At 43.8% G+C, this 21,847-nt stretch overlaps 1 protein-coding gene across 2 annotated transcripts in view; it reads right to left on the reverse strand.

The window, feature by feature from the left end:
• Positions 1-17,341, reverse strand: part of met (MET proto-oncogene, receptor tyrosine kinase) — a 41,866-nt gene extending 24,525 nt beyond the window's left edge. For both annotated transcript variants that reach the window (XM_047033642.1, XM_047033641.1), the window contains exons 1-3: positions 17,108-17,341; positions 14,778-15,978; positions 3,594-3,773 (exon numbers count right to left, since the gene is read on the reverse strand). In XM_047033642.1, coding sequence (XP_046889598.1) covers positions 3,594-3,773; positions 14,778-15,977 — 1,380 coding nt within the window. In that variant the 5' untranslated portion in view covers position 15,978; positions 17,108-17,341. The remainder of the gene's footprint in view (positions 1-3,593; positions 3,774-14,777; positions 15,979-17,107) is intronic.
• Positions 17,342-21,847: the final 4,506 nt, after the last annotated feature.

Below are 21,847 nucleotides of genomic sequence, written 5' to 3' on the forward strand. Positions count from 1 at the left end.
CCCAGTGAATTAGCTAGCTGTTCGGGCCAACACGGCTGAACGCGGCAAGTCGGGTGTGGGTTGTTGCCAGCGCGGGGACTATTTGCACGGGAGTTTGTGGAAACGTAGAAAACCAGATAGCGCCGTGAGCTACGTGGATGCTCACGGTTCCTCTGGCCACGTTGGAGGAAGAACGCGGACACCAACGCTCGCTACTCGTCGAGCAACTGCCGTTCCTCATTGTCCTGCGGTTTGAGTGAGGTATCACTGATGAAACAGAGACACACAACACTACAAAGGGTACCATTATTTTGTTTTGCTCAATAGAGTGAAGTGACCATTGGTTTTAGGTCTCACCGCACCCGAGCATCGTATCAGGCCTGCAACGGGTTTTAGTTGGGGATCATTCTGAAGGTGCCAGTGTGTGTGTGTGAATGTGAGTTGCGTATTTTGCATGTAATGTATGGTCAATGTGTTTGTTATTACTAAAAGTACACTAAACGTGTATTTACTGGAAAACTTGCAAGTGTGTAATTCATTCCTGCTAATGTGTATCTTCTTGTTGGGAAAATAGTAATAAGTAAAAGGTAAAAAGGAATCTTTAAAGCTGAATACTAGGGCATTAATTAATTAATTTAAGAGAGAGAGACCTCTCACTAAAAGAAGAATTCGGGGAGCGCACTCCAAAATAGTATAAGACAAGCTAGGGGGCGCTACACAAGTAGGGTGAAGTGCCTTGCCCAAGGACACAACGTCATATGGCATGGCCAGGAAAACTGGCAACCTTCAGATTACTAGCCCGATTCCCTAACCGCTCAGCCACCTGACTCCATACTATAGCTATCCGTACTAAATTAAGTTCCTTAACTTCACCTCATTGTGCTCTCCCCCCCACCTTCCTGCCTCTGCACTTTCTTTCTTTCTGTCTTTCTTTTCCTGACTGTCATATCCACTCTTCACTGGCTCCACTCCTTTTCCAATGCCTCCTGTCTCTGCCCCTTTCCCGTCCTCCCTCTCCAGTGAGGCCCACTCCAGGACAGCTGGTCTCATACCCTCCCCAACCCGAAACAATGAGTTTGGAAATTTAACCAACCACAAGAAGAGAGAAAATGGCAACAGCTGCAGGCACCCAGCAAGGAGAATGCCGTGCTAGGGAGCATGTCATCGAAGCCCACCGTTCACCATTAACGTGCCGTTCGGCTCACAGCTCCAAGCTTCCGTCCAGCTGTTCCTGCTACTCTGAGTCTCCTGGAACTTTTCATGCTGTTTTCTTATTGTATTTATTAAACACAAGCACCCAGCATTCTGCAGGATTCGGGAAACTCATTGGTCTCATTTACAAGCAAATGCAAGAGCTACATTCGAAAGCTCTTATCAGGGTCCCATCTGTCTTCAAGCCATCTCACAGTTCCTAATCCTGTTTGCATGGGGAGATGCAGCTGTTGTAACCCTGGTTTTTAGGGTTCAAACCCTCTATTAAAAGGGAAAAGCAGAGTCCATGATGATGCCCCTCACTGATAGACAGAACTGACGGCGTTTACTCTGACGACACGGTGGAACGCCATGTTTGAGGAGCTTTGTACCGGTCAAAGCTGTCGAAGACCGGGCCTTGTGGAAACAGGAAGCTGTGCTGTGGAACCTGGCCCTGACAGTGGCACCAGTGGACTCACCTTAGAAAAGGGCACTGAGAGGATGTGCAGCACGTGTTTAGCCATATCTGGGCTTCTGTGTACTTAAAGAAGTACACTGTTCACTGTGTCCCACTGTGGACTTACAGAGGTACACAGTGTTATTCAAATATTCAAACTCCTGTTATTCAAACTCCTGTTTGGTCATTGACATAGTCACTGATCTGCAAATTTGCACTACTGCACTGTACTCCATTTAGGTTAGATTAGGTTATAGGGTTGTAACAGGTTTTTTTTTTTTTTTTTTGTATTAGGGTTAGTATAGCGTACTATTTATTGTTATCTGTAATTTAGGAAGTTTAAGTGTTAGGGTTAGTATAGTCGTTTATTTATTGCTATCTGTATATTTAGGAAGTTCACTTATCTAAGCTCAGCATAGATGTAAATTTGTTCTGTGTACTTATATGTTATGTTATGCCAGGTGCTTGCGTTGTCTTGTCTTAAGAATTTCAGTGCCCAGTCTAACCTTGTGTTGCTTTGTGCACCTGACAAATAAAAGACTTGAACTTGAAATAAGGAAGGGACATCGAGAACGGAACTGCTGTGAAGTGCTGTGGGTGCATGTATGCATTGTTTTGGCTTAAATAGCTATAGTACGTTAGTCAACCCTTGGATCACAGCCCAAAAAACAAAAACACTCTTAATACTGCATTTATCCCATTTCAATGGTCAAAAGCAAGCAATATTTCTCTTTGTCTTCTTTTTGGAGATGTGGCCAATTTTGGACTACAAATGTACTGTAGATTGTAGTATCGAGGCAAGTTTCAGGAGTTGGGTTGGTGTGTGCTTTTCGGTAACACTTTAGATGAGCTCACCAAATTCATAATTTATTAACCAATTTGTTACCTATTAGTTAACGGTTTGTTTACCATTAGTTATTTATTGTTTATACAAAATGTATGTATCATTAGTAAAGCATTTGTTCACACAGTTAGGGTTAGGGTTCGGGTTTAGGGCTAGGGTTTAGGTTTAGGGTTTAGGTTTTGGTAAGGGTTTAGCTTTACTAATGCTTTACTAATGATACATTTTGTGTGAACAACAAAAAACTAATGGTGAACAAACCGTTAACTAATAAGTAACAAATTGGTTAATAAATTATGAATTTGGTGAGCTCATCTAAAGTGTTTCCTGCTTTTCATTTGAGAAACTAGCAAATTATAGGAATACAGTACATTCTAGAAGGGACAGAATACCTAACATGTTGCATAACATCTTTTTCTTTAAAACGGCTTGACTCAAAAGCAGTTTTTCTTATTTCTTAGGGGCCAGGTTAGAAAAGGCTTAACTTTCTGCTGAATATCAGTGTTGATCTGGTGGGTACAACTCCTCAAAATAGACTTTATTACGTAAAGTGCTTGGCTTGACTTAAAGGTTGCACATCCTATTTTGTAGATTCTCAGGAGTGGCAATCCCATGTACAATAAACTGAAATTCCACTGCCTCAAACTAGCCTCTTCACTAGACTGGACCCGTACCTGCCTCAAACTGTAGCCTCTTCACTAGACTGGACCCGTACCTGCCTCAAACTGTAGCCTCTTCACTAGACTGGACCCGTACCTGCCTCAAACTGTAGCCTCTTCACTAGACTGGACCCGTACCTGCCTCAAACTGTAGCCTCTTCACTAGACTGGACCCGTACCTGCCTCAAACTGTAGCCTCTTCACTAGACTGGCCCCGTACCTGCCTAAAACTGTAGCCTCTTCACTAGACTGGACCCGTACCTGCCTCAAACTGTAGCCTCTTCACTAGACTGGACCCGTACCTGCCTCAAACTGTAGCCTCTTCACTAGACTGGACCCGTACCTGCCTCAAACTGTAGCCTCTTCACTAGACTGGCCCCGTACCTGCCTCAAACTGTAGCCTCTTCACTAGACTGGAGCCGTACCTGCCTCAAACTGTAGCCTCTTCACTAGACTGGAGCTGTACCTGGATGAGACGGCCGTCGGCGGTCCCCAGGCTGGCCACGGTGTCGTCCTGGACAGGTGCCACAGCAATGGAGGTAAGCAGCACGTTGGAGAACTTGCCTATGAAGTAGTCCAGCCGGACCATGGTGCTGGTCACCTCTAAACGGTAGCCCTCCTCGTATTTACCACAGTCGAATGAGCTCTGGAGGGGGGGGAGTGGGGAGGGGGGGGGGGGGGAGAGATAGGAAATACATATTAGACATGTTGAGTTATTGGAGCATCACACCGCTTCTCTCTTACATTCCTTCTCAACATTACAACATCAAGAATAGGCTGGTGCCAAGGCACTGATGCAGGGAGATCCTCAAACAGAGGCTGGTAAATATATCATGTGTTCATTTTTGGGGGAATAATTGACTTGTCGACAAGCATTTTCACTTGACTCTTTTACATTGGCGATCTAAGACACACTATAATAGCACTGGGAGTGTATAAGCCCCTCTGGATGCTCAAAAGTAATTAACTTTTCTACAAGCCCCTTCTCCCCTGTGACGCTCATATCCCAATCAAAGCACTTCCATTAATCACTTTGGAGAGTCCTGGTACCAACTCTCCTACATGCAATCCTGTGAGCGTAACCCCTTAGCCCGAAACTCCCAGGCTTAACACACAGGCCCACCATACCAGATGTGGAATTAGGAAAGGGTGTGAAGGGACGGGAGTAGGGGAGGAGAGGAGGATGAGGGGGAAGAGAAGGGGCTATAGCATGGCTCCCTAAGCCTCCTTCATCTGCTCTTTCATCAGGCCCTGCTCGTAATGAAGAGGTCCAGTTGTGGTCCTGTGGCTCATACGGGCCGCCACATTTTGTGTGTGTGTGTGTGGTGTGTGTGTGTGTGTGTGAGTGTGTGAGTGTGTGTGAGGACTTGAGTTTACGCGTGGAAGGCATTCATGGAAAACACAAAGGAATGTCCGCTGGTACGGCTACGCACTCTTGCGTTTCACCCTCTCACTGGTGTCAGCTTGGCCATGAATCCTCTTCTACCCTGTTCTCTTTCTTTTGTCCATGTCTGGTCAGGGCAAACGTCTGCCCAGGGTTTTCTCTCTCTCTCTTGATTTCACTCATTGTTTTAGACTTTCTTTTGCTATCTCTCTGTGATTAGGCTGCGTACTCTCTTGTTCTCAATCTCTTTCTCCATCTTCGCCTGTCTGTGGTTTTAGAGCATGTCTATGTTTTCGTTGCACACTTTCTGAGCCCTCCGGAGCGTACAGTCACACTGTGAAACTGTAGACTCCAGGCCAGACCCTATAATCAATTACCTTTCTCCCTTAGTCTTAAACTGACTTCCCTCTGTAGTTGGGAAAAAACGTTTATTCACGGCCTTTTGTGTCAGCTTCAGGTTACATCCATTATTAATGACCACAGGAGGAGGTTCTCCTGGAGAGGTCCTTGACCTTAGAGCTTGACCGGGCCAAGCCGGACTGTTGTTTTCTAAACTTCAGTGATTGGGTGACCTTTCCTTTGATTTTAGAGAGAATGGTGGAATTAGCATTTAGCAAAAACAGGAACTTCATGGTCAAATAATGTTGAGTTTTTAAGAGATACTGGGTATGAGATGTTTCTGATGCCGCTACCCACTTTGGAATTTACAACTTACTGTAGCAAGGAAAAACAAACAGGTTAGAGAGTTGGTGAAGATGAAAGAAGATGGTTTTAAATCCACAGCTGTTAGTACAGCAAGACCAGCTGATTTTTCAGAAATGTGGACCAGTGTGATGGATACTGTGATGGACAGTTTGTCTTTGATGTATCTCGTGTGTGTGTGTGCTCTCTCTCTTTAACAGCCAAGGTAAACTCCATCATAACTCCTGCTGTCCACAACTCTGGCACTGCAGTGTTTCACACTGGGTACACCTGAGAAACTTGGGAACCGACCCAAGCCCTGGGCCCCCTCTCCAAACACCAACAGAGTTAGAGACGTCATCGCCAAAGATAAGTCTGAGTTAACAACACACAATTTCAAAAGCACGTTCTAGGGGCTAATTATTTTTATAGCAAATAGAAGGGTTTGTTAGAGCAGAGCTGACCAAAAGGAGTCTGAGAAAGAGAGGTCTCAGGGCATTCCTCTGCCTCGCTGAAGTTATTGCCAAGGATCAAGGCAATGAAATTGGACAGTGGAAGTCTGTTTTGACAAGCTCCTTTCAAAGTCCCGCTATTGTCTCTAGGCTTTTCCTTGGCATAAAGTCAGCGGGGAAGCCGTCACGTTGCCACGGCACACTGTTTTTCCTCTCGGCTGATGACTACCCATAAAAAGGCTCACGTCGTTCCTCCTTCATTCAAAACGAATCAAATACCGCATGACCCCTTCAAACGGCTCGACTTAAAGATTCGAGTTTCTTCCAAGTGTTTTCAATGTTTAACATGCTTATCTACATTTTCGGAATGCGTTATTCAGCCGTAAAAACTGGAGCCGACGTGATACGTGAGACACTGTACACCTTTTGGCCCACACTTATCCAGCAGCCATTGTCCTTGACACAACAGCATGACGATAGGGTTACAGTGCAGCGGTTTGGTGTTGTGGAGCGCCGTGCCCTTTGGCGTACCCCGGCAGAGTCAAGAGGGGTGTGTAAGGGGATCCGCTTGGCCTAATGTCCCTTTCATACTCTCACTCTGACCCTCGGGGTCTGTTGGAGCAGACACACTAATGCCTCGACCATAAACTGAGGGTGGTGTTACTTGAAGGGGGGCATGCAGGAAAGCACACACACAAACACACACACACACACACAAACACGCGTACACATCCCCACAAGTACATCAACACACCTGGTATGTTGCTGCATACACACAACTCGATGCAGACATTTACGCACACACAAGAAGGGGTGAATGAACGTCGAAACTTGGACCAAATAAACCGTTCTTGAACATGACGTTGAAGAATGACGTACATTCATGAATCGATTTGATGTCGTTGTTCTGTCACGCGTCCTTTTGCACAATCGATCTTCCTTTCCGATGTGATTGGCTCATTTGTAATGTGGCGTGAGACAATGACTGCACATGTGAGTGTTGGTGTCAGGCGGGGAAGATGGGGTTATAGATTATGCGTATCCATATAAATATTATGCACAGCACACTGCATGTGTACATGTGGTAAAGGAGAGAGGTGAGGGTGGGCACACATAGCTGCACTTGGACAGGACATGACAACACATGCATTTGTAACCTGATTCTGGTAGCTGTATTGACTGGGCTGAATGTGTGTATGCAGGAATGTGTGTGTGTGTTTGTGTTTGTGCTCACGCGCATGACAGAGAGTGAAAGTGTGTGTGACTGCGAAGGGAATTAGAGAAGCTGACAAAAGATAGAGGAGGCTCTGGCGCTCCCAGTGCAGCTGGTAGGTGCCCTCTGCGTGCCAGGCAGGGTCAGGGGTCAGCGTATTATAAGGCCCAGGTTGGCACTGGCTTGGAGCGAGAATGGCCTCACATAAAAAACGTGGGGCGAACTGGAGCGGAACAATATTCACCTTTGTTTCTCGGCCACTCGTTTTGAGTGTCTCGGTTCAGCAAGGGAGAAAAGCAGGGGGGGGGGGGGGTCGGTGGGGGTGGAAGGGGGGGGGGGGGGGGGGGGGGGGGGGGGTGGAGGGGGGGGGGAGGCACCTGTTGCTGCAAGGATCCCTCCCCCTTCTTGGTTTTTTATGTTTTGCTCCCCCACCCTTCCTCTCCAATACCCTTTTCCACACCCTCTCCTCCTTGCCCCCACCATTTCCTCTCATCACCCTCTCTCCCTCTCTCCCTCTCTCCCTCTCTCCCTCTCTCCCTCTCTCTCCCTCTCTCCCTCTCCCTCTCCCTCTCCCTCTCCCTCTCCCTCTCCCTCTCTCCCTCTCCCTCTCCCTCTCCCTCTCCCTCTCCTCTCTCTCCCTCTCCCTCTCCCTCTCTCTCTCTCTCTCTCTCTCTCTCTCTCTCTCTCTCTCTCTCTCTCTCTCTCTCTCTCTCTCTCTCTCTCTCTCTCTCTCTCTCTCTCTCTCTCTCTCTTGGACCGCATGGGTCAGTTGAACAGTCAAATCATCTGTCATCGCCACGGCTTTTGTTGCTCTCTGGGGGTTTCCTGCCGAGGTAACAATGCAGACTGCAGATCCCTGGGTCGAGCGTCACAAAAAAACTGGCTAAGAATGTAGTCAATTTATCCTGATGCAATGGCTTCTGTCTCTCACTAAATATAAATACAACAATTTAGTTTGATTTGGGTTAAGGAAAGTATTATTTATTTTGCTTTCTTTCTTTCTTTCTTTCTTTTTGATTGGAAAAGCAAAGAGAGTGATTTTGGGGCCAAAAATATCATTAATATTCTTTCCAGTAAGACAATATTTCAGTCCTGTGACTTGAGTTCTGTAATAACATTAGGCAGTGTCAGGCACTTTCATTGCATTGGGTACTTACTATTTATAGATAGTAGACAATAACCAACATTTGGCTTAGACCTAAACTTAAACATTAAGAGATTTAAATGTAATTAAGTTGAATTTTTTTTATAGCTAGGTATTTGACATTTAGGAAGCGAACACTAAGATACCCCTTATACTTAACAGGTTACTCATCAGAAAACCATCCTCTGGGGCAGGATGTTAGGCATTACATAGTACATTAACCAAAAGTGTGATGACTCAGGAAGCAGTGTGACAAACAACATATTGAGTTGTGCGCATGACAGACTTTTTTAGGTTTGTTTGATCAGTTGTCCTTAGTCATCCGAGTTGAGGAGAGAGTTGTTTCTTACAAGTGGCATCCTTTTTCCACGCAACAGTCCAGCTATCAAACATACTAACTGTTGCAGCTGCCAGCCCAACATGCTCATTCAATTAAAGGAACAGACAAACGTAAATGGGGGATAATTTAGAGTTGCCATTACTGCTCTTAGTTAGCGCCCATCATTTATTAGCGTTAGTCTATTAATCACTATAGACAGTGGGGGCTTTCAAAGGGTGTCCCACCATGCACCACTGCAACTGTCAAACATCAAATAGAATCAGCTTTAAAGAAACATTTGAAACATGGATTACAATTGAAATGACTCAAGGCTGAAAACCATAAGAGCGTAAAGATATGAACAGTTTCAAAGCCATTTTGCCAAATACTGCTGGAATTCCTGGTTTGCAAAGTGTGGAATAATAAATTCCACCCACCAGTACAAACTCTTGGCAGGATCTTCTTAGTGATGACTTCACAGTGAGTAAAAACCATGGGGGTTATCATACTACTATTCGGATCAGGGTATACGAATGGATCTAAGTGTCTTTCTCCCTGTTTTATATTTCTTGGGAGATCTAATTCTGAGGAGAAAGACAGATTTCCTACATACAAAACCATTAAGACCCGTACATACAAGACAATGCAGTCAAAAGCAAACTGGGGTAGGAATGAAACAGTAGACCCTAAAAAGGATGCACACGGGAAACCCATGATTCCAAACCGGGTCACAATGCCAGGTATTGGTGAACATTGGGCGTGAATAGAAGCTTCTGGAATGAGAGGAGATTTGGGCAGATTGTCCTGGCATAAGGGAGGATATTCATACCCAAACTATGCTAGGATACAAATCAGAGACAGACATGGGGATATTAAAAACCAATAAGACCCCAAGTACCAGAGAGGGGGGGATAAGGATAAACCCTGCCTTGCGATCTGGAAACTGGCAACGCAAAATGGAAAACAGTGGTCGGATTGTCTTTTTTTGATCACCAACCCTTTTATGCATCTCTTTTGTGAAGCCTTGTCACAGACAAATTTTCTACACAAAAACATGTCAGCAAAGCATACCCACACACAAGAACAGACATGGCCAAAAGCGTGTATTTGAACAGGGAAAGGGTCAAGGTTGAATGGAAACACAAACAGTCTTGCCAAACACACAGAAATGTGACTGCTTTTACGAGAACTGATCTAAAAAAAACACTTGTTTCAATGTTTTTCATGACAGCTTGCAGGTGGTGGCCTTTCATGGTTTTTGAGAAGCTCTATTTACACGGCAGCTAAATGCTACATAGCAACATCTATAAAGGACAAGACATACATAGCAAAAGGCAAACTAACAATTAGCATAGCCTCAGTCCACAGAAAGCTCTGCAGCAACACAATAATGCAGATTACTGCTTTTTCACGCCTCTAAACTCATTCTCTCACAGATACTTAAGGTCATGTTTCAATACAACAAGCTGCCTGGCTCCCAGCATTCGAGACACAAACTTGCAAAATGTGTTCAAATCTGTTTAAGTGTAAAGAAGATCTTCAGCACAAAACCCTTTGCCATAGCTGAACAACAAAAAACCTTTGCACGGTTCATTAGCTGGTCAAACGATACACAACAATTCAGCTCCTTCAGGTGTGGGGTTGTTTTTCTTTTGAAATATGATTCAGAGACTGAAAGTAAAGGGTTGAATCATGGGGCATTCAAAGCCTCTTGATGCAATCTCAGTGGTGTCCTGGAGATTTGCTAGATAGCCTCCATGTTTGTTGTGCATTGTTTGGGAGTGTGCCAGGGTGATAAAACCCACCAAGTGTGAAGACAGAGAGGAGTAAAGGGGGCTCATTTTATTCCCCTACATTACTTAAGTACATAGAAGCACAATCTCCACCGACTGAGGATTTTCAATTGAATAGAATGTCGGGTTCAGTCTAGACAATGGCCTCCAATGATGTGGGGGGGCCATTTCCATTTCCTCCAGTTCTCCACTCAAAGGTGGGAACATTAGGTGAGGTCTTACCATTGATATCATACATTTTAATATCATTGTTATCTTCACATGACTATATTGATTGATATTGATTCTTGGTTAGCAGTCTTGTAGCTATGTTCCCTTTTTACCAAGTGTGTGTTCCCCATGCTCTGTGCTTGGACCGAGTGGAAAACTGCAAGGGCCACACATGACATAATATACAAGGATGGCCCTTTTGTCATCTTCAGTCTGCTTTTCCGTATACCAGCTGTTGTGTCTTATCTCTGTTTTCTCTGTTCACTATAAAATGAGCTCTCTGACCCTAATGCCTCCACTATTTCCATGTCTTTTATCTGCTTATTATTCTTGAGTCCTATTTCTTGTCTGGTGTTACCCTCCTTCCACTAAGCTGGCTGATACATGTGTATAAACTCTAGAATCTACACTGAAGTCAAATTGTTGGCGGAGACCAATTTCCCCCCCTACATTGGACTGGTTCCAAGACTGAAACTTCTTCCGTCCATGCAGTTGATAAGTGACCAATGGGTACTACAGCATTATGGACATCTACAACAGTATTTGAAGCTTTTGTCCGCTTCTTTGTTCATAGAGTTGACCGGCAGGCCTGTCCCGGCTATTTTCCGCTTGAACAACTTTTGTGATTACGACCCTGTTTGTAAAGCCAGCTCAGACAGGGAGGACAATAGTATAAGGGTATAAGGCCAAGGAAATGAGGGGGCAGTGTCGGGGTCGAGGTGAGGCCATAGATCAGAAGGTTGGCCAAAGAGTGGGACATTTTTGTTTGTTCCTTTAAGCTTGAATGGTTGAGTTGAAGACTGTGGCTGCGTCGTGTGCTCCACCAGTTATCAGGAAATCGACGTGTTGAGAGACAGGGAGTAGGAGGACTGGCAGGAACATGATTAAAGAATGGCAGTGGGGCCTTGACTCATGAGCGCTACAGAGCAAAACTTCTCATCTGACACGTAACAAGTGTATCATGTGGTGCCTTAGGGCATATTGGCAAATGATGTAGGGAGTTGCAGTAGGGATTCACAATCCTGTATAGGAAGAGGGAGGATATGCAGACAGTGTATCTTATTTGTAATGGCATGTCAAAAGGGGATATTGACATGCCACAGACTTGGTAAGGGTAGGCCCAGCTAAGGGGCAATTTTGTGTAAAGGTTTCCTTTACAGCGACAGGTTGCAAGCAGAGACGGTTTCAGTAGTTAGTAGAGCTCTGTGTATCTGGGTTATAAAGATAAGGTATGCAAACATAGCCGTAACGTATAAATCATTAACTATGTGCATAATAAGAACAGACATTTACCACAAAGGTAATTCTTTCGATCAACACAAAATATCTGTTCACTGAGAATTAAAAGTCCTGTTCTGTCAGCAACAAAGCACAACACAATAGCCATTGTGCAATTGTACATTCCTAAATTAGTTGTCGCTTACGGATTTGAATGACCTGTGCTGGAATGGGTCAGATTTCCGAGCATGAACAACAACAGAATCAGATGAAACATCCAAAACGATGCAGTCTGATTGGACTGTAGTGATGCATTTGATGAGAATGGCTTTGAGTCTTCCTTACAGCCAGGTGTTGAGAAAGGTAGGGCGAGCTGGCAGCTGGATGCCAGGTGCCTAGCCACCCGTAGCAGCTGGTGATGGAGGTGACCAGGTCTTTCTTCATGCATGCAGAATGTCTGGGCACGGGCTCCTAGTCAAACACCACAATGGACTGGAGTCACTGAGGGAGGGGCAGGGAACTGAAGGAACATGCAGCTGCAGGGCTTTACCCAACATTCAGTCATGGGCAAGTCTGTGTGTGTACATGTGTGAGACCAAGATGAAGCTGTAGAGACGCCCCCCCCCCCCCACCCACACACACACACACACACACAAAGATACACACACCTACAAACACACACAACCACAAACGCACAGACACACAATAAGCTCAACCCTACATCATATCTGATCAATCTGTGTGCATACACACACTTCTACTCACCCACACACTCACACCTTTTCAAAACCCTAGATTCTCACATTCTAAGCGGGAGGACAGGATGAGGCAAGACGTATTTTCATTCTTTTGTTCCTTCCTGGGGAGTTGGATTCTCTCCCAACTACGAGCAGTCCTGCGATGGTTCTGCCCAACCAGCTATCAGCAGGCACCAGCAGGCCGAGGCATGTGAGGCGCCTACTGTGACATCTACAGTCCAATGATTCGCAGCAGCACTTACTCAATGGTTGACTGGTAAATCCTTAAAAAATAACATGCAATGCCTTTGAAGCTGGGGTATAAATCCTTGTTGTATCTTAGAATCTGACTCGATTAAGATTTTTACGTCTACAAACATTGTATTATTTTAAAACGAGGCGGCTAATTAAAATGACTGTCGATCAAATGCGTCTTTGATGGAGAATTATATTGTGGAGTACAATCAATCTGGCTCCAGATTAAATTTAAAACCAATTAGTGTTTGGGTGGTTTTTCGCAAATCAATGGTAATCTAATGATAATTTTGACCTTAAATGTGGCCGTTTGTTATTTTTAGCGTCAACAGTCCCTTCCCCCTAACCGTTATAAGACTTTTAAGCAAGTGAGCAAGGCTTGCCAGCAACAATCCAAACCCTTACCATCTCCCAGAAACTTCCATTGCCTTACTAAGCATCTTTGATTGTCTTATTTTAACTAATAAAGTCAGGGAGCAGCGCACAAACAGGGTCAACACCGTTTCAAGAATCTTGCACAAGTCTAATGAGAGGACAGCTCATTTGATCTTTCTTTAGGACTAAGGTCTAAATATACCCAGGAGACTCATATGAGCGAGCTGTGAGGGAATTCGAAGAGAAGTTCTGGAAACAGACTTTCTCTATTACATGCATACAACAGCGAGCCTCTTATCATTATGTCATTTATCATGCAACACTCAATGTCTGAGAGGTTTGGTTGAGAGGTTTACGTGACTTGACAACCCCTACTTACATCAAACATGCTCCTGCAAAGGATTTCTTCTCTCCTTTGAATTCCTATTTGAGGTCTCTGGCGTAACTGGAGTTGAACTGACCATATGATAAAAACATTGAAAGTATGCCACTTTCGAACTTTTATGATTTTATGGCCTAGCTTATCTTCAGGTCTACTGTTTGATAAGAGAGCCTATTTGCCATATGCAGCTTAACAAGACTCATACATCTATTAGATAAGGATCCCTCTATTCCAGACAATGAAAACAAGATCAAGCCTTCATCAATAAACGTCTGGTCAGTTCTTGATGAAAACTGCCAGGTTTACAAAACCATCTGTTCTGGTCTACTGTTGGAACTTCCGTAAATGTTTTTAGATAGAAGGCGTACAAACACTGTACAAAAGAGATAGGGTTGGGGTTATAAAAACTACTTTTTAAAGAGCAAAATAACAAACTATTTGCCTCTGAGTGAAACCAAGAGCAGGAGAGACTGACTAAAACAATAATAATGGGGTCATACCCATAACAGCTGCCCAGAACAAAATGTAGTCATGTTTTCATTTTTGAAGTGAACTGGAGAATGGAGAAATAGATTCAGTTGTGACAATAATTATACAGCGGTGCAACAAGTACCTCAGGCAACGAATGTCATCCTCTGTCTGTCATAGTCAAATTAGTAGATAGATTAGTAGTACATAGTAGTGTCATAGTATGACCTCATGATCTTTGCGGTTTGTCAGATAACTGCTTTGTCAAACATAACCAAAGTAAATATTTACCAAACAATGAAGACAGGTGAGCATCAAAAGGACTAAAGTTTGGAGTGTTATGGTGTAGAGCTATGAAAGACAGAGATTTCCCAGAATCCTCAGCGAAAGGGTCACAGGATCTTCCACCCCGTGGTTAGCGGGATCCAGCCATCCAGCTGACACACTGATCTCACTGCTTTCCTTTTTACTAACCCTCAATCCCCCCCTGCTTCTTAACTCTACAATACCTAACTTGTCAAGCCCTTTTAACAGACTAATTTGGTTTGAGTGGACCTGCAAACGATCATAGACATTAGGTAATGATGGAGTCAGAGGGAAGCAAGCCTGCTGCAGATATTGGCAGGTCTTTTAAAAAGGATGTCAGAGGGATAATTCATGTCAGTATTGACCATATGGTTTAACTGATTGATTCGATCAATGCTGATAGATTAGAGCATGGTGAGTAGGCAGGACGACAAAGGGAGATGTTAGAAGAGTAAGAAGATGTGGAAAGTGTTTGGTCAGAGGGTTTTGAGAGAAAGGACAAACAATTAAGTTTATCCCATACACTTGAAAACAACTCATACCTCCTTACCTCTACAATCTTCCTTCAACAAATGTCATCGATGACGCATTCTTATTTTCGGACAAAATTATAATTTTGCAGTGCTTTAGAATGCTTGGATGATCATGGTTTAAATGGACTTCTAATGTTTTTCTGGAACTTTTCTTACAAAAGAAGACGAAAAAACACTTACCGCGTTGTAGCAGCGCTTCTCATCCGATCCTGTGAAGTGATAGAGCTGCTTGGTGTGACACATGCGTATATTTTTGTCTAGAAACATGTCATTGATGTCGGTGAGGGAGACGACGCAGACCGCCGAGCGGGCGAGGGGCTCCGGAGACTCCGGCTTGCTTACGGCGAAGGTGGCGAACAGCACGTCGTCGCCCTCCTTCAGGGACATGTCTCTCTGCATGTCGCGACCAGCCTTGGCCACGTAGGCCGCCTGCAGCACGTTGAACACCTCGATCCCCTCCGCCGAACGCCTTCGTCGTCTGCTGGTGGTGATGCACTCGAAAGGCATCTCCACGTAGCGCCGCAGCTCGGCGTCCGAGGAGCACGTGCGGACGATGCGGGTGTGGTAGGCCCGCGAGTCCCTTCCCTCCTGCTGCACCGTAAGGAAGTAGGCGTAGGGGCCGCTCTGGAAGGAGTAGACGTAGCGCAGGTAGTAGTTCCCACGCAACGGCGGAGTTAAATCCATGTAGGACTGGTCGGAGAAGAAATTGAAGCCGTCTTGGGTCTCCTTCATTTCACGCACAGAGATGGTGTGGTGCTGCTGGGGTTTTGTGAGGGATGGGTTTCCACCTCCTGGGATTTCGGAGTTCCCTACGAAGAAGCGGACCACACCTCCGCTCTCCACACTGAGCACACGTGCCCCCGAGGCCCCTGCGACACAGTCGGGGCAGCCCTGTAGACCTCCGCCGCTGGGCTTGGGTGAAAACATGCATTGAGATGCTTTGTCAACCTTCCATCGGTCTTCCAGCACATGACTTCGGCAAACCCCATTGTCCGCTGAGCCGCAGGTGAACAACTCGTCATCGTAGTAGGTCTCTACTAGCATGGCCTGGTTAATGTTGTCCACCAAGTTGGTCTTTTCGGAACCATCCCGCAAAGGACCACACCGCAGGTTTTCTGACACAGGCCCAGTTTGGTATTCTGACATTTTTGTAAGGTTTTCAGAGAGAGCATAGATCCGGTTGACAGCCCCCACATATACAGCACCTTCAAAGGTCAGGAGATTGTGTATAGGAGTGTCTGCCACAAAGCTACGGAGATCGTAGGTCACTGATAGGTTGAGCTTCTTCTCTAATTGTTCCTCACATTGAGCCCTTACCTTAGGACACAGAGTCCAGAGTAGGAAGACTATGTGAATGGCGTCACACAAGAAGATATTCATCCTGTCAAAAAAGATGTCAAAGAGAGATTTTCAGAACAAGAGTATTTACTTATTCTGGACATTCATACTGTAACACAAAGAAGACACCAAAAATCTGTCTGATCTCACTTGTTTGCATCCTGAGTGAGTCGAACAATTACATTCTGCATATGCAAGGAAACCTTTGACAACTTAAAGAGGGATACAATTGCAAAATAAAGTGTGATAAATGGAACTCTGTTTAGTGTCCCACATTAAAGTAACTGTAACTTAAACTCATGAGGACTGAGGGACTGCCACATGGTCAAGCACCACTTATGTGGTTCAATGCTCTGGTAGAGAGAAAGTGAGATAGCGAAAGAGAGAGCGAGAAAAAGAGAGAGCGAGAAAAAGAGAGAGCGAAAAAGAGAGAAAGAGAGAGAGATAGATGGAGAGGGTGAGGGAAGGAGAGATGGTCCACGCGACAACAATCAACAACAAAAAACATTTTGATTCACACTTATATGCAAGCTACTTAATAGTGAATGTTTTTGATCTCATACCCTGAAGAAAAATAAAATAAAAACTAGGTGTATGAACAATAGCACATCATGACTGCCGAAATATTTTACTTCACTTAGAGACAATGGATATATCAAGTAGACTTAGCAGACAAGATATTCCAACACAGTTGCAGGTGCGCCTATCTTGTCATGGATTGCTATAATTAGAGGCCGATACAGTTTTGAGTAGGGGGTCTAGAAAAGCACACACAAACACAGCTGCTTACTTCACATATTGTTGTTACCTAGCACCGGCAAAGTTCCGTTATATTTAATGTTTCTCGAACAAGGAAAGAATAGGCAAATACAGCCAATAGTGACTGTACAATTTTATTCGGAGAAATGTTCTGCTCTGATGGAAAATCTTTTTGGAAATTCTCTGATGGAGAATATTTTGGGCAATATCGTCCGTTTGAAGTTACCTTAAATGTCTGTCTATAATCATTTATAATTTAAAATGTAAAATGTAGGCTACAGTTTAATTCCCTTTAATGAGATATTGAATTTACATCAAAGCAAGTGGATATTCACATTCTAACGGACAAGTTACGCGTATCCGTTGTAGAATGTGCTAATTAATTGAAAAACAAACGTTCAAACGTAGCTTACCTGCCTGGACTTTCAATGTGTTACTTTTGTGTTTGTTTATGGTTCAAAGCATATTCCTCGGGATTCCCTCACAAGTGAGACTCGCGCGCATAGACTTCTTGACATCCGAAAGACCAAATTCATGCGGATAAGTTTTTAAAATGTTTTACAACTTCCAGCACAAATGTTTCCCAGTCTCCACGTTTCGTCCGACAGTCACTCAACTCCTGCGCAAAGTGTGTGAACCTGTGACTCATGAGAGGGATGTGTAGGTCACACTGGCATTCAAGAACCTCTGTTTTTCTCTCCACGTAAATTGCGCTCCTCCTCTCTGGGTTACTGCTTGCGTAGCTCGAGGTGATAAGACGCGGGAGTTGAAGTGACAGTAGTGTGCAACTATTTAAGCAACTAAATATTTCTATATATAATTGCATGCCATTTCATGACAATGAGTTTTAGTGTTTTTTCCAAAATAATACATAGACTCACGAAACACTTTTCAGACCAAATAACTACCTGGAATTGTACTTGACTGAACTACATTGATTCGGTATTTTAGGTCTTCATAAAACGACTCTCTCAGCCGTAAAAATAAGGTAAGATTTTAAAGGCTAACCCAACTGAGTGTCACCCATGAATCACAGCTGGCAGTACAACAATCTCTTTGTCCTGCTTCCTGACAAGCAGTGAATTGGAAATCATGATAACAGAGAGCAGATTGAGGGTTCATAAGCTGCTGTAAGTTATTTTGCCATACAGCCTTTCTTAAAATAAGCATGAACTACTTTTAGTGTCTTCTTCTTATCATTTCTGAACAGAATTAAAAACATTTTACGCTTCTCCTCACCCATGCTGGTTACATTTGGGCACTGCCATGCAGTAATGTACACACACCATGCTTGGAACACAGATTTCTATGAAAATGTCTCTCCAAATTCAGGTGCTGTCCTGTCTCATGTGAGTCACAGTCAATCAATGCACCCCCACTTTGTTGGCTTAACATCCTGTGTTTGAATTAGTAACCATGTTTTCCAGTACCTGTGGGTATGTTTGCCACACGGGTGTGCCCGACAGTGGGGTGTGTCTAAGTTAGCCCAAAGGAGTGTGTGACTCGTGTGGTATCAGACTGTTGGTGGGGTCACTATTCCCAGGGGCAGCAGCTGAAGGAGAAAGCCACTCTGGTGGTCAACCTCACAAATGTACACTGTAATCACAAGCTGTTTGTGTGTCAAATTTGGAAACTCCACTGAATGACAAGTTGCCCAAGAATGATCTGCATCTGCCACATAACCTGCAAAGTGGTTCATGTGTGAGAGTGGGATTGTAGACAACACACAGCAGATTCAGTGTCCGTCATCTTTGGAGGCACATTGCAAATGTTTTGCCAATGTCATTCATAAAAGAACAGTGGTGTGGCTCATTTTAGATTTAATGCCATCTGCTGGTACATAATGCAAACTGCACCACAACCTCCACATGAATAGAACCTGTGGGCATAACTGAACAGCGTCACATATACAATACGACAGGCACAGAGTGAACAGCCACTGAATGCCAAAGTAGGACTTGGAATAATATAAGCATAGCAATCCTCAATCTTGATTCAATGAATACACTGTCCATCCCTGATAACTAACCAAGTCTGTCTGGGTAATTTATTGTCTGCTGGTCAATACAAAGCTAGGTTAACTGCTGACCAGGGACATTTTGCTACTGTAAACTCTGATTGATGCTGTTGACCCATTAGATGCCTCTGTTGGTTCATTCTGCAGATGGACCCACCATATACCTCCCAGAGTTCCTCCAGCTCATGGCTGTAACTGTGATTTATCACACAGCTTCAACAACCTGGTTTGATGGTAAGGGTGATCAAGATCAATATCCGATAATAAAGCGGAAGTAATAAAAACACACTTTTTGGGTGTTGAATAAGAGATACGTGAATGCGGACATCCAAAATGGGGGTCAAAGGTGGAGTGCATGTCAGGATGAGTGAGCGGACTTGTCTCTCAGGGCTCATCGGCTGTTTGCACATTGGAGGTGCACTCGTAATGAAATAGGAAATCAAAAGATCCCAATCTGCTATTACAGCGTGAAAGAACGCCAGTGGTGGAAGACAAGGTTGTTCCTCAATAAGATGGAACTCTCCCCTGTATCTGCTTGCGTGGCCGTCTTCGGATGAAATCTCACCGGTCCTGAAATTGCTCAAATCAAACATCAGTACTATGCCGTGTATGTAATAAAGGTAATAGGGTCTTTTGTGTTCCCATCAGTGGAAAGACATGGGCTCTAAGGCATGGACTGCATTCAAATTCAGGAAGGCTTATCACTCACCTGGGGTTAGAAATATAAGCCTCTGCTTCTTAAAGTAAACACACACTATTTTTTGTTAGGAAGGGAGAGCCTGATTGTCGAAAACACTGCTGATTCACTACATTCTCCTTCTTTATAGCACACTCTGTTTTGCATGCCAATGTTTTTTCTGGTCTTGTTAAATTGTTTACGGGACGTCCTGAAGAGCTCTTAAAATACCCTTGTTCACTTGTCTATTCAGGGAAGCCTTTTCCAAAACAAGCCAGCTCGTATTGCTGAAATCCAACTGTGGTTTCGGGCTTCCATTCAACTCATACATCTGGACAAGGCAGGTGTCTCACTACGATCAGATATTGGTGGATGACTCTACCCTCCTACTCTTCACTCCCTCTCCAAGTTAGTGGATTAGCAGTTGGCCACATAATACTAGCAGACAGACAAGATAAGACCCAGTGAGGGCATGGGAAACCAGGTGTGCGGCAGAGAGATGGGGAAGAACATTTGCCTGGGGTGGCGTGATTAGAAGACCCAGACACAGAGGGGGGGGGGGGGGGGGGGGGGGGGGGGGAGGACGACTCACTGCCAGACTTCATGCTGTATGACATCAGAATAAGATTCTGTCTTCGTTACGATTTGGTACACAACAGCAGCTGATGATTTGTCGGTGGGGAATGATGACATGCCGACGTGTCTTCAGTTATGACCTCAAATACACGAGTCCACTTGTGGACTGTCCTCTAGTCGTTGTTGGTGTCTTTTTTCTATGTTTTCTAGTTGTCGTCGTCCTTATGTGTTTTACTGCGGTCACTTTCATAGTGGTTAGTGAGCCATTTGCACTAGTTTATTCTTATTACAATTTGACGGTATACACTGTAGGCTAGAGTGTTTTATGACTGTTCTATGCACAGGGACAAGGGACAGGTAAGCTGCATCACATAGCCGTAACTTTATTATAAACACTACGCTAGGAACAGTGCCTCCCCATTTGTTTGTTGCAAATCTTTTGGTAAGGTGGTTAGGATACTTTTTTATTCATTACTTTCCTTCTTAAGCAATAAATATAATTTCACTTTAGTACCGTTTCCTAGTATTTGATATTGTAACACAACCACATAGTTGGCAGACACATCGTGTAAGGCCCTTCTTTGCCAGACGGAGGGGTGATGACACGTTCAGGCATAGAGTAATTTACAGACAGCACTATACAGCCCCCTAGTGCAGGTTGAAATGTTTTCGCTGGAAGGGATTGTTGGTATTAATATAATTTACCATCAGGTGGTGCCACTGCACTGCAATCCCAATTGACAAGTCCCGAGGAGGTTAGCTGATCAACTATCGGTGACGGAAAATATGAGGCCAAAAACAATGTAAATAAACATATGCCATCTTGTTTCCTATCTTATTTTCTAATCCTACCTGTCTTGCTCATCAGATAATTGATCGATCGACACAGGTCTTCTTGTTTTCTGTTGTTCTGTGATGTCTGGTTTCGCACAACTGTGTGAAGCACTGGGCTGATGTTCTTTTCACCTGGATTGTCACTTTGTACATAAATAGTTAGTATTACAACCGACTTTTGTGTCTCACTACATTGTGGATGTTCATGCTTGATTCATTTTAGTTTGATTCATTTGAGAGCATTTTAACCACAGGGAAAGAATGTTAATTATGATGGTCAGTGAGAATTACACATGGATCCCATTTCCAATCCATTGCTGTGGCAATGAATGAGACTGCTGCATGAGACAGTACATGCTGTTCATTCAGTTGATTATGATTAAATTACTCATGATACAAATAAGATTGAATTAGTCCCATATGATACACTGTCAAACTAGTGTATAGTTTTCACAGGTGCCTTGTAAAATGACACAATTTTACGTAGGGCAGTAGGCCTGTTTACCTTGTTGATGTATAATATCTGATTAAAACACCTGAAAGTAATCAAAAGTTTCCATGGAGTAGTATGACATATCCACAAATTTAGTTAAACATAGGAAATTACAAATCTGTTTTAATGGTAAAACATAATGTTTCCAAACGTTTGCCTGGTACTGTATATCGAAATGTAATGCCTGCATTGCATTGCATCACTATTTATACTTGTATCTAAGTAGCAGAAGAGATTGGGCTCAAACTATTTTGGTTTATATAGTTTATAAAGGCAAACTGCATAGTTCTATATTAGAGCATTGTTATTAGAGCATTCTTATTAGAACATTATAACTATGAAATACAGTAATCAAAGTTTGCTCACTTCACTTGACGATGCACAATCAGAAAAGCAATCTTCCAACATTTGGGTCACTGCTACGAGTTCAACCTGTGGCCTTCTACTATAAAATATCACATCTCTATCTTTTCATCTAAACAATAACCTAAAAGCTTAGCTTAGCCACAGGTGTACTATTGTGGTTCAGGGAGTGACAGTGTAATGACTTACTGTAG

The sequence above is a fragment of the Hypomesus transpacificus genome, chromosome 14 (assembly GCF_021917145.1).
Source record: "Hypomesus transpacificus isolate Combined female chromosome 14, fHypTra1, whole genome shotgun sequence".
NCBI classification, from domain to species: domain Eukaryota; kingdom Metazoa; phylum Chordata; class Actinopteri; order Osmeriformes; family Osmeridae; genus Hypomesus; species Hypomesus transpacificus.